The 13,944-nt window shown below is 40.4% G+C and overlaps 1 protein-coding gene across 5 annotated transcripts in view; it reads right to left on the bottom strand.

Moving 5' to 3' along the window:
- The window catches only part of MCTP2 (multiple C2 and transmembrane domain containing 2), a 254,411-nt gene that overhangs the window by 29,661 nt on the left and 210,806 nt on the right, over positions 1–13,944 (bottom strand). For all 5 annotated transcript variants that reach the window (XM_043489630.1, XM_043489631.1, XM_043489629.1 and 2 more), the window contains 2 exons: positions 10,329–10,451; positions 7,013–7,054 (listed from right to left, as the gene is read on the bottom strand). In XM_043489630.1, coding sequence (XP_043345565.1) covers positions 7,013–7,054; positions 10,329–10,451 — 165 coding nt within the window. The remainder of the gene's footprint in view (positions 1–7,012; positions 7,055–10,328; positions 10,452–13,944) is intronic.

Genomic DNA, 13,944 nt, shown 5'->3' with positions numbered 1-13,944 from the left:
CACTGAATATTAAAAGCCTGCAATTTGAGAACTTGAAGAATTATAAACATCAGAAACAGACTGAGTGGCATTTAGCAGGGGGGCAAAAAAAACCTCTCAGCATCTGTCATAACAAAGAATAAAAAGTAGTATTTCTGATATATGAGATTAAAAATTGTCCTCCAGGAATCTGGCGTATGCACTGGGAACTGTCTTTAAGCATTCTTCCCATGAGATATGTCCTGTGTTCACAGACACATGGACACACACCCACACACACACACCCTGCTTTATGGCGCACTATTAAAGTGAGGAAAAATCTCTGTCCTCTTTCAAGAGAGTACTTCCTTCTCAGGTAGTATTTTTGCTTTGGGAAATGAATATGAAACAGACTGGATTTTGAATCAATATCATTTCGAAGCAGTTATAAACTGCTCCCACGACCTGTTCATCACACAAAGTCCTTCCACACTGACTGATCTTTACCAACAGGTTTCTTTGGTCTGCGACAGGATTTTCATCAGGGATCAAACCAAAGGGCTAAAAAAGTAAGAGGAAAAAATATCATCATCACAAGGAAGATGTGGATAAAACACACCTTTGAAAAATTGGGAACACTGTGGAGAAAATTATTTGGAATTTAGACCCTGGGAAGACTGACTTCCTTAAAAGTTTCTCTGAGCCAACTGACAGGCGCCACGGTGTTAGAGGTCAGACAGGCTGATGGCTTTCCCCAGCTGTCACTCCCACAGGTAAACACACAGTACGCCGCAGTTGCTGGTTTAGCTGTGTGTGTCCTCTAGTTTCCTTTGAGGTGGGGGGACTGAGGCGTGTGGAAGATAAAATAGTTATCACCTATGACTCAGCACAAATACCACCTTTAAGCAGTCCTGACTCACCCACGCACTGCATCTCTAACACCCAATGTACTCTACAAATTTTGATGAAAAGGAGCAATCACAGACACAGAGAAAACACTCCCTAAATGTTGTCAATAACAACGTGGAAAAACGGGACAGTAAATTAATAACGTTTCCTATGTATCAAGGTAACACAGTCCAAAACAAACAGGATTTAGATCAGAAGGACTGGATTTGAATCTTGCTCCTGGCTGGGAAATTTTCCAACGCATTGCTACATTTCACTTAACCTGGGTTAGTTCATTCACAGATGGGGAAAATAATATCAAATTTAAAAGTTTACTTTGAGTACTAAGTTAAAGCACATAGAAACAATCTGTAAATTGTAAACACTCTACAAATATGAATAATCTAATCATTTAAATAATTCTTACTCAAATGGTCGCTCTCTCTTTTTTCTTTTTAACTCTTTGGCTGTGTCCCACAGCATGTGGGATCTTACTGGCCCGACCAGGGGTCAAACTGCACCCCTTGCAGTGGGAGTGTGGAGTCCTAATCGCTGGACTGCCAGGGAAGTTCCAAAATGGTCTCATTTTAAATTATTGCTTTTATGTCATTTATTACTTAAGCTAAATTACAATTTCTCCCTTGAGAAAAAAGTGGTGTCCCTACCTATCAAATATTTTGTAAATTATCTGTCAATTACCTTGCAAACTCATGGGTTGATGGGGACTTACGGCAAACCACACTGAACCAGACGGGATTTCAATAGGAAAAACAAGAGGAACGGCTATTACCGTGGAAAATAATGACTTGTGGATAACGGAGATACAATGTCCAATGTCTCCTCTATTAGCATAATGTAAAAATTTTAGGCAATGGCATGATAAATATCCAGATGTACACTCTGTAACATCAGCGCCTGTTACTGTAAATTACTTAATAAGAGCATAATCCACATAAATACCATTTACAGTCTAGTGTACCATATTTCACAATATTTGGGAGCAACATACAAGGAAAATCTTTACAGTAGGAGTCACAAAGAAAATCCACAAGTACTGGGTCTACCAGTGAGCCTGAGAGGAGTAGGCTGAATAATGCTTCAAAATACTAGATTAATAACATTTCTGGATTATTTCTGAAAGTAATGAAGCCAAACATCTTAAGGATGGGCATTTGATTTTTTTAAAAGGGATCTGAGCAAGTCAATGTGTCAGGGAAAAGACTGTAAGAATAAGGAAGCCAATCCCTTTTAATTCAAAACATGTATAAACAGATAATTAAGAATTGGCTGGAATCCATTTTAATATTAAAGTCTCGGAAATAAGATGGTATGGTAGGAATGTTAGCAATTAAATCACTTCATCACTGAAAATATTATTAATTCAAATTAAAAGAAGTTACATCAGAACAACCATTTACTTTATTCCCCTGAAAATTATCCATAAGATTCTCTACAATATATCCTGTATGTAGACTGTATATGCCCTGAAAGTATGTGTGTGTGTATTCAACTATTGTTAACTTTTCGAAGATATTATCTGATTTTTCATTTTCTTAAACATACCACACCATCTAAAAGTAGCATGACTTAGCTGATTAAAAAAAAATCACTAATCAAACTAATTTGCTGTGTTTGGGACATGCTTAAGAAGGCGCAAAGGAATCATAAACAAAACTACTCTCACTATCAAACTGTAAGGAGACTTCCTCCAAGAATGACAGTCTTTCCTGGCTGAGACATTACAGGTCATCTCCTCTTTCTGGAACAAGAAAACGCAGGGAATAAGGCATGCTGGCCCTGAACAACTTCACCCAAAGACTATGTAAATGAACTTACAAGAGCTTCTAAATGTACACACATTTCCTTCTCTCTCTAAGAAGGCTCTACCTGGGTGGTGGGAAGTGGACTAATCATTTGGGAGGATAAAAATCATTTTTAAAACTAGGATTGATGGTTAAAATATACTTAGATTTTAGTGATAACATCCTAATATGTGAAAAGAGGATAGGGATATAATATCTATTCACATTCTTTCATTACAAAGTCATCAATCCACAAAAATGTATGTCTCTTATTTTCTTAAAGGAAAAGATCCACATGTTTTTCACCCATAATTGACATGAAAGGAGGATCTTTTCCCCTTCCACCAAACACTGTAAAGCAACTGTGAACTCACTGATAATCTCGAACAGATGATCCAATCCTATTTCTGACAGCTGAGTTAAAACAAACCAACCCAAAATGCAGGCATCGTGATGCAGTGTCTTTATGACAGCAATAGGCAGGTTTTTTTTTTTTAATTACATTCCCTTATTATTCTTTCTTCCTGTTGTTAACAGTAAACCCTGAAATATTCTATACAAATGATTGTTGGGATGGAAAAAAGAAAGAAACACTAATGCAAGTATTTATACCTTCTGCAATGAAAACAAGATATTATTGCTTTGCATGACCTTTCCTAAATATGGGATACAGCATTTTACACAATAGTTTCTTGGTTCATGCTTCAATTACTGACCTTTACTGTGTAGCAAATTAATGCAATTTTCATTGTAATCCATCCGTACAAATAAGGTCCACATAGAAGAAATTCACATATGGAATCTAATACAAATAGGAAATGTCAGCTGATTGCTGTTGGCTGAACTTAGCCATTATCTGTTTGTTCTGGGGTCCCCAGCAAACTATACTCGTAACAAACAATTTCTTGCATGGGGCCATCAGGTCTAAGAAAGATTGCCTCTCTTCAAAGTTGAGTTTGTACCTTCAGTTTCCTAAGAGCCAAAAACCTAGTTATCCAAGTGTTCTACATTGTAACTGAAAGCCCACCAAAGAAAGGAAGGCAAAATTGTGGAGTCTGATTTGGTTTCGAAAAAAATACAGGGCATTACCGTGGACTTTTAACAATGAGAAGAAGCAAGAGGCTACGGTGATGTCATTTTACAGCCATCCCTGTTCCAGACAATAAAAGGATGACAGACCCCAGACCTTGTCCTGGTCTGTGCAGCGGAGACAGACAGAATATGGGAACACGTCCATCTCCTGAGGAAGTTGTGCCAAGGGGCCCCCGGCACGCTTTCATCTTCCATGGTTGTCTGTGATGGTATTTGGTGGGAAGGGGCGCTGGCAATTAAGGAGTGTCACTTTCAAGATGGATAGTTTGAGTAGAAAGGAGTTCCCCTCCTCTCCTGGTTTGGAAGGAGATGGCTGGATGTTTATAATTTGTAAACAGTCCATCTCTCACTGGGTGTGTTACAGTTCCCAGAAGCCCGTCTGTCATGTCTAACACACAACAGAAGCCAGAAGGGCACTGTGGGGAAGCCCCCGGAGTCAGAACACTGTGGAGGGGAGTGGCCCAGGGCCTCCTTGCTTGAGGGACCAGTTCTGGGTGTGGAGGCTGCTCTACATGGAGGAGAAATGATAAAGCCTAATAATCTGTAAGTGGAGGTGCGCTCTGGAGGTCTTCCAGTTGAAAGTCCCTCTAGTTCACACATCTCTTAGAGAAGTAACAGTGCAGAGATGTGGAAAAGGGCTGAAGCGTGTCAGTCTCCCCTCACAACACAAGGCTTGTGTTCAGCAGAAGAGGCCTAAACAGAAGTCAACCTTTCACGTCAGAGCTATGCCTTCAGAAGTTTCCAGGCTGTTGCTGTTCAGTCGCTAAGTCATGTCCCACGCATTGCAACATGGCCTGCAGCACGCCAGGCCTCCTTCATGGAGCACAGTTTGTGGTGGTGAAGGGCTTGTGGAGCTCAATGAAGCTACGAGCCATGCCATGTAGGGCCACCCAGGATGGGCGGGTCACAGCGGAGAGTTCTGACAGACGAGGTCCACTGGAGGAGGGGATGGCAAACCGCTCCAGTATCCTTGCCCCAAGAAGCCCATCCACAGTATAAAAAGGCAAAAAGAAGTTTCCACAGAAGTATGAAATTGAGGAAGCAAAAGAAACAAGACCATACGGCACTCTTAAAGGCCCTACAAACATACTACAATCAATTAAAGTATCTCAAGAACGAAAGTGCCCTGGAGGAGATGTGGAGACCCCAGTGCCAACATCCTCAGTGTGGGTGGGCTGATGTATCTTCTGTGAGGAGGGTGATGCTTAGAGGACAGCAAGAGCTCCCAGGTTCATCCATGTAGATCACAGCCCAAGTGGTTTTCCCTCCACACCCCCAGAGAGCCCTTGAGGTGCCACAATGGAAAGTTAAGACCATGCCAACCACTGCTCTAAACTTTCATGGCTGATATTTTTCAAATACTCTTGTTTGACTGCACTGGGTCTTCTCTGTGGCATGCAGGATCTCTGACCTTCACTGCAGCATGTGAGATCTTTAGTTGTAGCACATACAAACTCTGAGTTGTGGCATGTGGGATCTAGTTCCCTAACCAGGGATTGAACCTGGGGCCCCTGTGTTGGGAGCTTGGAATCCCTTCATGGATGACTTTATTGCCTTCCTGTTTACTCAACACCACTCTTTCATTCGTCACCTTCTTATTGCATTTCTTCTCTCTTAGAGGGGATAAAGCCCCACAGTCACAATGATCTCTCTAGCGTGGGTGACGTCTTCTTCCATAGGTACCTCGTTAATACAGACTAGACCAAAGAGAAAGAAATCTTCCTCACTTCCAACCTTTGCTTAATAAAATTGATGATGACTCCTTGTGTAGCTTTAAAATAATTCCATTAAAGATTGAAGGCAGGAGGAGAAGGGGACGACAGAGGATGAGACGGTTGGATGGCATCACCGACTCAATGGACATGAGTTTGAACAAGCTCCAGGAGTTGGTGATGGACAGGGAGGCCTGGCATGGTGCAGTCCATGGGGCCGCCAAGAGTTGGACACAACTGAGCGACTGAACTGAACTGTATCTCCTGTGGTGAAACATCCCCGAAGGCACATTAGTTTAGCTGTGGCCACTTTTTAAAATGATTCCATGTATTTATTTCCGGCTGCACTGAGTCTCTACTGCGGGGGCTTCACTCGTGGCTGAGCGCAGGCTCTACAGCACAGGCTCAGCAGTTGCAGCCCGTGGGCTTAGTTGCTCTGAAACATGTGGAATCTTCCCGGACCAGGGATTGAACCCAGCGCTGGCAAGCAGATTCGTCACCACTGAGCCACCAGGGAAGTCCCTAGCTGTGACTATTTTTAATGTTCAAGGACTGACATCACTCAGAAGCCACTCACATCAATTCATCAAGAAGAAAGTGGCGTCATGGGACTTTCATTCTTGAAAGGGTCCCGATTCTCTTTTTAAAAAGTCACACTTTATTAGTTTGCTCTTAATGATCATTTTAGAACGACAAGTAAGATTTACTTTGTAATCTGTCCAACTTCCTTCAAATGGGCAAAAAGCATCCTGCTCGTTCGATGGATTTTAAGGCTGTCTGTGTCATGAAGTTGGTGTTTTTTAATTCATTTCTGTTTCCTACACATTTTATATCGGACCCTTAACTTTTCCCTTTCCCTCTCTCCTCTCCTGTCACCCTTCTACACACTATCGCCCAGAGCCCGGCAGACCCACAAGTTCTAGGGGACTGGGCGACTGTGAAGCTAGTGGCATCTCATTTGGCATTTTACTTTTTTTTCCCGTTTTATTCCAGAAGGTTTGTCTGAAAGCGTAATGACAACAAAGCAGCAGATTTGAGAGATTCTCCCAGGAGGAGAGAAAGGACAGATGTACCCAGACGTGGAGCTGAAAACGATGCCAGCAACAGCTGGGCAAGTGACAGATTCTGAAGCGGGTGACCCACCCCGCAGAGTGCAGACATGAGCCTCAAGGAACAGCGATTGCACCTGATTTACTTTTGGCTTCCTGGATTACCTTTCATCTACCTTTCACACACCAAGGGGAAGGCTACACTTTGCCTCAAATGACAGGCCTCCTAGTTAACAGTCCAGTTATTTCTTGTATTCCACCTCTTTTCATCTTCACTTAAAACTTGAAAAGGGATAACCTTTACACATTATGAGAATTTGATCACTATACTGGTCACCCTACGGTAGTAAGATGATACAACAGAGCTTGACTCAACCGGCTAGAATGCCATCGACCCACTGAAATGTTGTGAAGTAATTAGCCTCCAACTAATAAAAAAAAAAAAAAAAAATTAAAAAAAAAATCAAAAGCATTCATGCTGCCTTTTTTGTCCTTTCTGGAGCATACCCACCTTGTCATCTTCATCCTCCTCCTCATCCATGTCTGGGCTCTCCTAAGAGGAAAACCCACAACATGTGAATAAAACATCAACTGAAATGACCAAGTACAAACACATGCATACCCAGGCTTCAACTTTTCCTACATCATTGAAACACTCGTCTTTTTGAAATACACCGTGCCCTCTTAAAAAAGGACCCTTTTAAAGTTAAAGGATGCTGAAACAAGACTGTAAACAATATGCATGATCTACATAAAACTGTGAACTATAAATAAAGCTATTAGGCAAGTGCCCTTTGAAAGCAGCCAGCTTTAAAAACCACACTGCTGAGTTGTACCTTCTGTAAACAGTTTTGTTCTTATTCTTGACAAATGAACCAGCTGCTGCGTTAAGGCTGAGAACACCATACTCCGTGTGTGCTGGGCTCATTGCTATAATGACTGCACTTTTCCTCTGGGGCCATTACCGAAACATTAGACAGTAGAAAATGCATTAGTCTGAATGTAATCAATCTCAAGAATAAGATACAGGTTTCTATACAGTATTATTGTTTTCCTTGGGCTTTGGAGTTGGGAGGGGTGCGGCGCAGATGAGGGAAGGAAACTCCAGGTTCAGGTCTGGGCTAAAGGGGGGCCTGCCTTTAGTTCTGGGGCCACAGCACTAGCGGCACTGCACACGGAGGCTTGTCCAAATTCATTTAGAAACCCTGGCTAGTTAATGGGTACGTTTGAATCATATTACTGCTACATTTTAAAGCTAACACGTGTTGGTACACAATCCAATGATTTGGGATCTCTGAAAGAACACTGGGTATCAGAAAACTCAAGTGTATTTTCAGTTTAAACACTTACCTTTCTACTTAACCTTGCAAACTCAGGCATACCAAAGTAGCTGCCATTGTCCCAACAGAAAAAAGAATGGTGAACATCATGCTTGTACAAGGGAGGGAATAACTCTGAAGACCTCCATAAACCACTGAGCAATTTCTTCAGGCAGGGCTGGTACTGAATTACCTCCTAGAATTCCTACAAACTCCATCGAGCAGTCTGTGGAATGCTTACTGATACTGGAGAACTAACCTATTCAATGCTAGCAACAAGCATGTTCCATGAGAGCAAATGGATAACCAAGGATAAAAATGAATACAATGAAAACCTGCTATGGGAGGAAAAAACTCTAATTAGGAGTTAGAAGTCTTCATCTTGAGACAAAGTCTTCAGTTGGAGACCTTGTCCCAGCACTGTTTTGTTGTATGACTTTGAGCAAATCACCCTGCCACTCTGAACCTTAGCTGCATCAAGCATGAAATGAAAATAGTAGTTCTTGACTCCTTCAGGGTTATGCTACCAAGTTTAAATTAGACAATGAATTACAAAATGTTTAGTAAATTAAAAAATATTTCATACACAAATATATATATATATACGCATTTATACATATATACACACAAGAACACTTACGTACCCATATTTACTTACACACACACACACACAAACGGACTGTAGCTTGCCAGGCGCCTCTGTCCACAGGATTCTCTAGGCAAGAATCCTGCATTGACAGGTGGGTTCTTTACCAGTAGCACCATCTGGGAAACCCATACAGATGTATCAAAAAAAAGTGTAGTCACTCAGTTGTGTCTGACTCTTTGGCGACCCCACGGACTGTAGCCCGCCAGGCTCCTCTGTTCATGGAATTCTCTAGGCAAGAATCCTAGAGTGGATTGCCATTTCCTTCTCCAAAGGATCTTCCTGACCCAGGGATAGAACCTGGGTCTCCCACACTGCAGGTAGATTCTTTACCATCTGAGCCACAAGGGAAGTCCATACCTGCCTACAAATACACATACACACACACACACACACACACACATGCTATAAACAGGTACATCATATATATAGCTGGAAAAGTAAAATCTGATTAAAATTGTAAAAATGTTAGTTGAACACAGCACTTCCACAACAGATGTTTCTCTGTAAAAAGCTTCTTCATTTGTAGCTCCGTGAAACTTAATCCTTACATAAACTTGTATTTTAATGCTATTTATTTGTTAGTTGGTTCTAGCATCTCCAGGCTCCTCATTATTGATACAAGCACATGCTTATTGAACTACACAATCAAAACCCAAACAGAATTTTGAGTTTGTCTGAGGTTTTACTCCAGGCCTTACACTCATTTCCCACCACCCCAAATGAAACCAGAAACATTCCTTAAATATCTGTTATTTCAGAGACAATTATTTTTTAATAATCAGAACATTATAAGGAAAAATGGGTGAAGATGGTCAGCTTGAGTCTTAGAAAACCCAACATGGAGGTCATTTTTTTCTAAAGGATGTTACCAAGTCTCAAGATCTTTGATTTTTGTTTTGAAAACTTGGTTCTTAAACCTGTAATAACAAGCTTATATCACAAAGCAAGTCTATACACACACGTTCCTTCTAAAATAGAGCAGAAAAAGATTCTATGGGCTGGAATAAGAGGGGTAGGGGAGGGAGAGATGGAGAAAAAGTAAGAAAAGTAGATGTGGGGGAATGTCGTGGAGAAGAGGCGCGGCCCGTGTTTCCTTTAACACCCCAGTGGGCTTGAGAATTGCAGAAAAAACCTGGGCACTTGAGGACAGAGGGTGCCCGTGCCCACCCTCTCTCTGACTTCCCTGGAAGTGTGCCAGCCTCAGAGGACCCCCTGAGGCCTTAGGCTATAGGAGAATATTGCACAGGAGAACTAACTGGGGAAGTCTGAGGCACCTTCTGCTTGTGTTTCCCTGAAGGGGCTCAAGAAGCCACCAAAGGCTTGCTGTGTGTGTGCGGGCATGCTAAGTTGATTCAGTTATGTCCAACTCTGCGACCCTGTGGACTATAGCCCACCAGGCTCCTCTGTCCATGGGATTTTCTAGGCAAGAATACTGGAGTGGGTTGCCATGCCCTCCTCCAGGATATCTTTACGACCCAGGGATCAAACCTGCATCATTTACGTCTCCTGCATTGGCAGGTGGGTTCTTTACCACTAGTACCACCTGGGAAGTAGAGATTCTTATTCCCAGGAACTCCATGGACACCCAGACAGGTGCTGCCGGCCTGGAAATGCTGGCGAAAAACCAGATGGCTCACTTAAGCTAAGGAGGCAGGCCCAGACACAGAAACACAGAGTCTCTAGAAGGAAGACTCCAGATTACACATGATGAGTATCTTCCCTGTAACGTGAATACATGAGCAGTATTGCTCCTCCAGTCTCAAATGCAGTGGATCGGGTCATGCTGTGGTGGTGGTGGTTTACTGGTAACACACTTTCTTTTCTAATCAAATGTCAGAATTATTGGAATCTGGGCTCACCTGGCTGTCCTGGATGCTGCCACCCTTCCCTCTCGCGGTTCCGATCGAATTGTAGACAAAGAGGAGCAATAAAGCCAGAGGGATCATGTAGAGTTCAAAGTTCCAGACAGTGACTAAGAACACCTGATTGGAAGACAAAGAGCAAATGATTGCTTGCAAAAACAGTATGGGGACAATCCTCAGCTCCTACTCACTGACTTCAGGAGATTAAACCCAGGACTCTCTGTATAGTTCCAAGTAGATTAAAATATACACACACACACGATCATTAGCACAGTTTTAGAACTAGTAGCAGAATAAGGAAGGCAGAGAAATGAGCTGGCCCATCACACTCTGGAATAGAGTTCCCATATTTGGAAACCTCATTACTCTACCAACCTTATTTAGTTTTTTGCTGCTGGATTTGGCACGCCAGAATATAGGTAAAGTACACAGCATGGAAAATCCAAAGGTCACTAAGAGGCTACAGGCCAAATTTTACCAAGAGTGAGATTTATCTGAACTAGGGCCGTGTGCTGTGCTCCATGGCTCAGTCCTGCCCGACTCTTCGCGGCTCCATGGACTGGAGCCCGCCAGGCTCCTCTGTCCACGGGATTTCCCAGGCGAGGATTCTGGAGTGGGCTGCCATTTCCTCCTCCAGGGGATCTGCCTGACCCCAGGATCTAACCCCGTCTCTTGCATCTCCTACACTGGCAGGTGGATTCTTTATTACTACTGCCGCCCGGGAAGCCCCAGAGCGGATAATTCGTTTTCAAGCAGGCTGCCAGTGCTGAAAAATTCAAATACTTTGGATAAAAACTTTAGTTTTCTGAAGTCTCTTTAAAATTTTTTAAAATTTGGATGAAATATAGCTGATGTACAATGCTATATTAATTTCTTCTGTACAAGAAAATGACTCAGTTATACACATATGTATTCTTTCTTCATATTCTTTTCCCTTATGACTTGTCACAGAATATTGAATATAGTTCTCTCTGTTATACAGTATGACCTTGTCGTTTATCCATAAAAATCTTAAAATCTTCCAATTTTGAGGCTAGATGGCCACAAGAAAATGATGATCAGTGTGAATCTTTAACACTTGAGGAGACCTAAGGTTTCAATTAGAATAAACAGTGTCAAAATTTTGAGATCATTCTGGAACTTTTTAATACTGCATTTTATATAGATCTATTGATGGTATATATAAATCAAGTATATTCATTTCATGTGGTATATGGTACCCCATTACAATGAATGTTTTGCAATTTTTCCATGATATTCTCTTACCAATGAAAACTTAGGATGAAATAGTGGTTTTATTTTTTAATGCAAATATATTAATCTTCAACTTGAGGATTTTTGCCTTTAATATTTTGTGTTCTACTTAAGAAATCTATGGTACCCTGAGGTGATAAAGTGATTTCTTGTCTCTTCTTTCAAAAGATAACTGTGTGAGTGTGTGTGTTCCTTCTCTTGGTTTAGAGGTAGAAACAAGCACCCAATTTGAACTTCATCCTCATAGTTGATTTACAATGCTGTATTAGTTTCAGGTATACGGCAAAGTGATTCAGGATTACACACACACACACACACTTTTTTTTTTTTCTTCCCAGATTCTTTTTCCTTATAGGTTATTACAAAATATTGAGTATAGTCAACTTTTAGAATTGGATTACTGAAGGGCTCCATACTTTGCTCACTGATTCTGCATTCCCACTCTGTCACACATCAGCTTCCCATGACTGTTGTCTACAGACCCTCTAAGTAAGCGTTAGTCGCTCAGTCGTGCCCGACTCTCTGTGACTCCATGGACTGCAGCCCACCAGGCTCCTGTGTCCATGAGATTTTCCAGGCAAGGATACTGGAGTGGGTTGCCATTTCCTTCTCCAAGGAAGCTTCTCGACCCAGGGATCAAACCCGGGTCTCCTGCACTGCAGGCAGATTCTTCCTTGACTGAGCTACAAGGGAAGCCATACAGACTCTCTAACCCCTTCTACTGAATTACATTACTGTTCTTTCACCAGGACCACTCCAGTATTCTTGCCTGGGGAATCCCATGGACAGAGGAGCCCTGTGGGCTACAGTTCATAGGGTCGCAAAGAGTTGGATACAACTGAGTGACTAACATTTTCATTTTCAGTAATCAGATGGTATCTGAGTACATAAGTAGATATTATTTCACTTTTAAAATTATCTTGGATTGTTATTTGACTGTATCCTTCCACATGGATTTAAAAATCAGTTTGTAACATTCTACAGTTTGTAAATTTGTAAAATTTGTAATTTTACATTTGTAATTGTAAATTTGTAAATTGTAAATTTGTAAAACAGTTTGTAAAATTCTTGGTGAAATTTTATTAGAAGAGCCTTTAACATACTTATCAGTGTGAAGAGAACTGACACCCTGATATTGACCTTCTGAATTATAAGGAATATTTATTTCTCCATATACTCAGAACTTCATCTTTTTCATTCTTTTTTTTACATAAGGATTTTGCATATGTTTTATTATTTTTTGGAAAGTAATTTAAGAATTTTGATGCTATTATGAATGGGATGATTTTCAAATTTATATTCTTTAGTTGGTTACTTACTTCTAGTTACAGGAACACTGATTTATATGTTTTTCACATTATTTCTGAGCCCTCTTATTACTTGTAGGGAATTGAAAATACATCGTTTTGGAGATCTGGTATGTAAAATCCTATAAACTGTAAATCATGACATTTTCCTTTAGCCCCCCAATCTATACGTTGTTTATATTTTCTTCTAGTGCTAAACCTCTGTGCATTTTTTAATGAGCAAGTATAGAATTTTTGAAATACTCTTTGAATCAATGAAGATCATTACATTACTGATATCTTCCAGTTTATTAACTGGATGGGATTTACCAATTTTATTATTTAATAATATGTATACTCCTCTAATTTTCTAGGTGTTTAAAGGTTTCTTTTTCTTTTACTTTTTTGTCATGTTTTGTTTTATTGTGAACAACAGAGAGAGAAGTTGAGAAAGTAGTACATCAATTTCTCTACTATGTAAAACTAGTAATTTTCTTCATTGTTACCTATTTCCTTTTCCCTGTTCTTAAAGTTCTTTTAAGATTAGAGGTTTTAATTATATTCTAAAAGGTTACTATTTCTTAATTTCTATCTATTGGATAAGTGGAATTTTGTTGTTCTTTCAAATTGCAAAATATAATTTCAAGTAAAAAGAGGCTGACCTAAAACTATTAAGAACAAAATAGGAAACAACATATTTTTAATTTATTTTCCTCATTATCAACTATTTATATAATGTCTTCAACAAAATTACTTTTATATGAACCGAAACTAGAGGGATGGCTATGCTAGACAAACACCTCGTTTATCATATTTGTTTATCATATTGGTAAGTAAGTCCAGAAAGTGTTTTACAAAAAAAAGTTCTCATTCAAAGAACTTGAAATTCTTTAAGAGTGAGAAACTAGTACTTCTATAAACATTTTTAAAATCAATGCATAATTTTTACTTCTCTAATGGTGGATTAAGTTCCTTAACAACATCATCTAGCAAAAACAGAAACCCTTTAGGACTGGAGGGGAGACCAAGTATTTGAGAGTATGAAACAAAGTTAATATATTTCTCAGAGGAGT

Source organism: Cervus canadensis, chromosome 17 (assembly GCF_019320065.1).
Source record: "Cervus canadensis isolate Bull #8, Minnesota chromosome 17, ASM1932006v1, whole genome shotgun sequence".
In the NCBI taxonomy this organism is placed as follows: Eukaryota; Metazoa; Chordata; class Mammalia; order Artiodactyla; family Cervidae; genus Cervus; species Cervus canadensis.
This window is presented reverse-complemented; position numbering and strand designations above follow the sequence as displayed.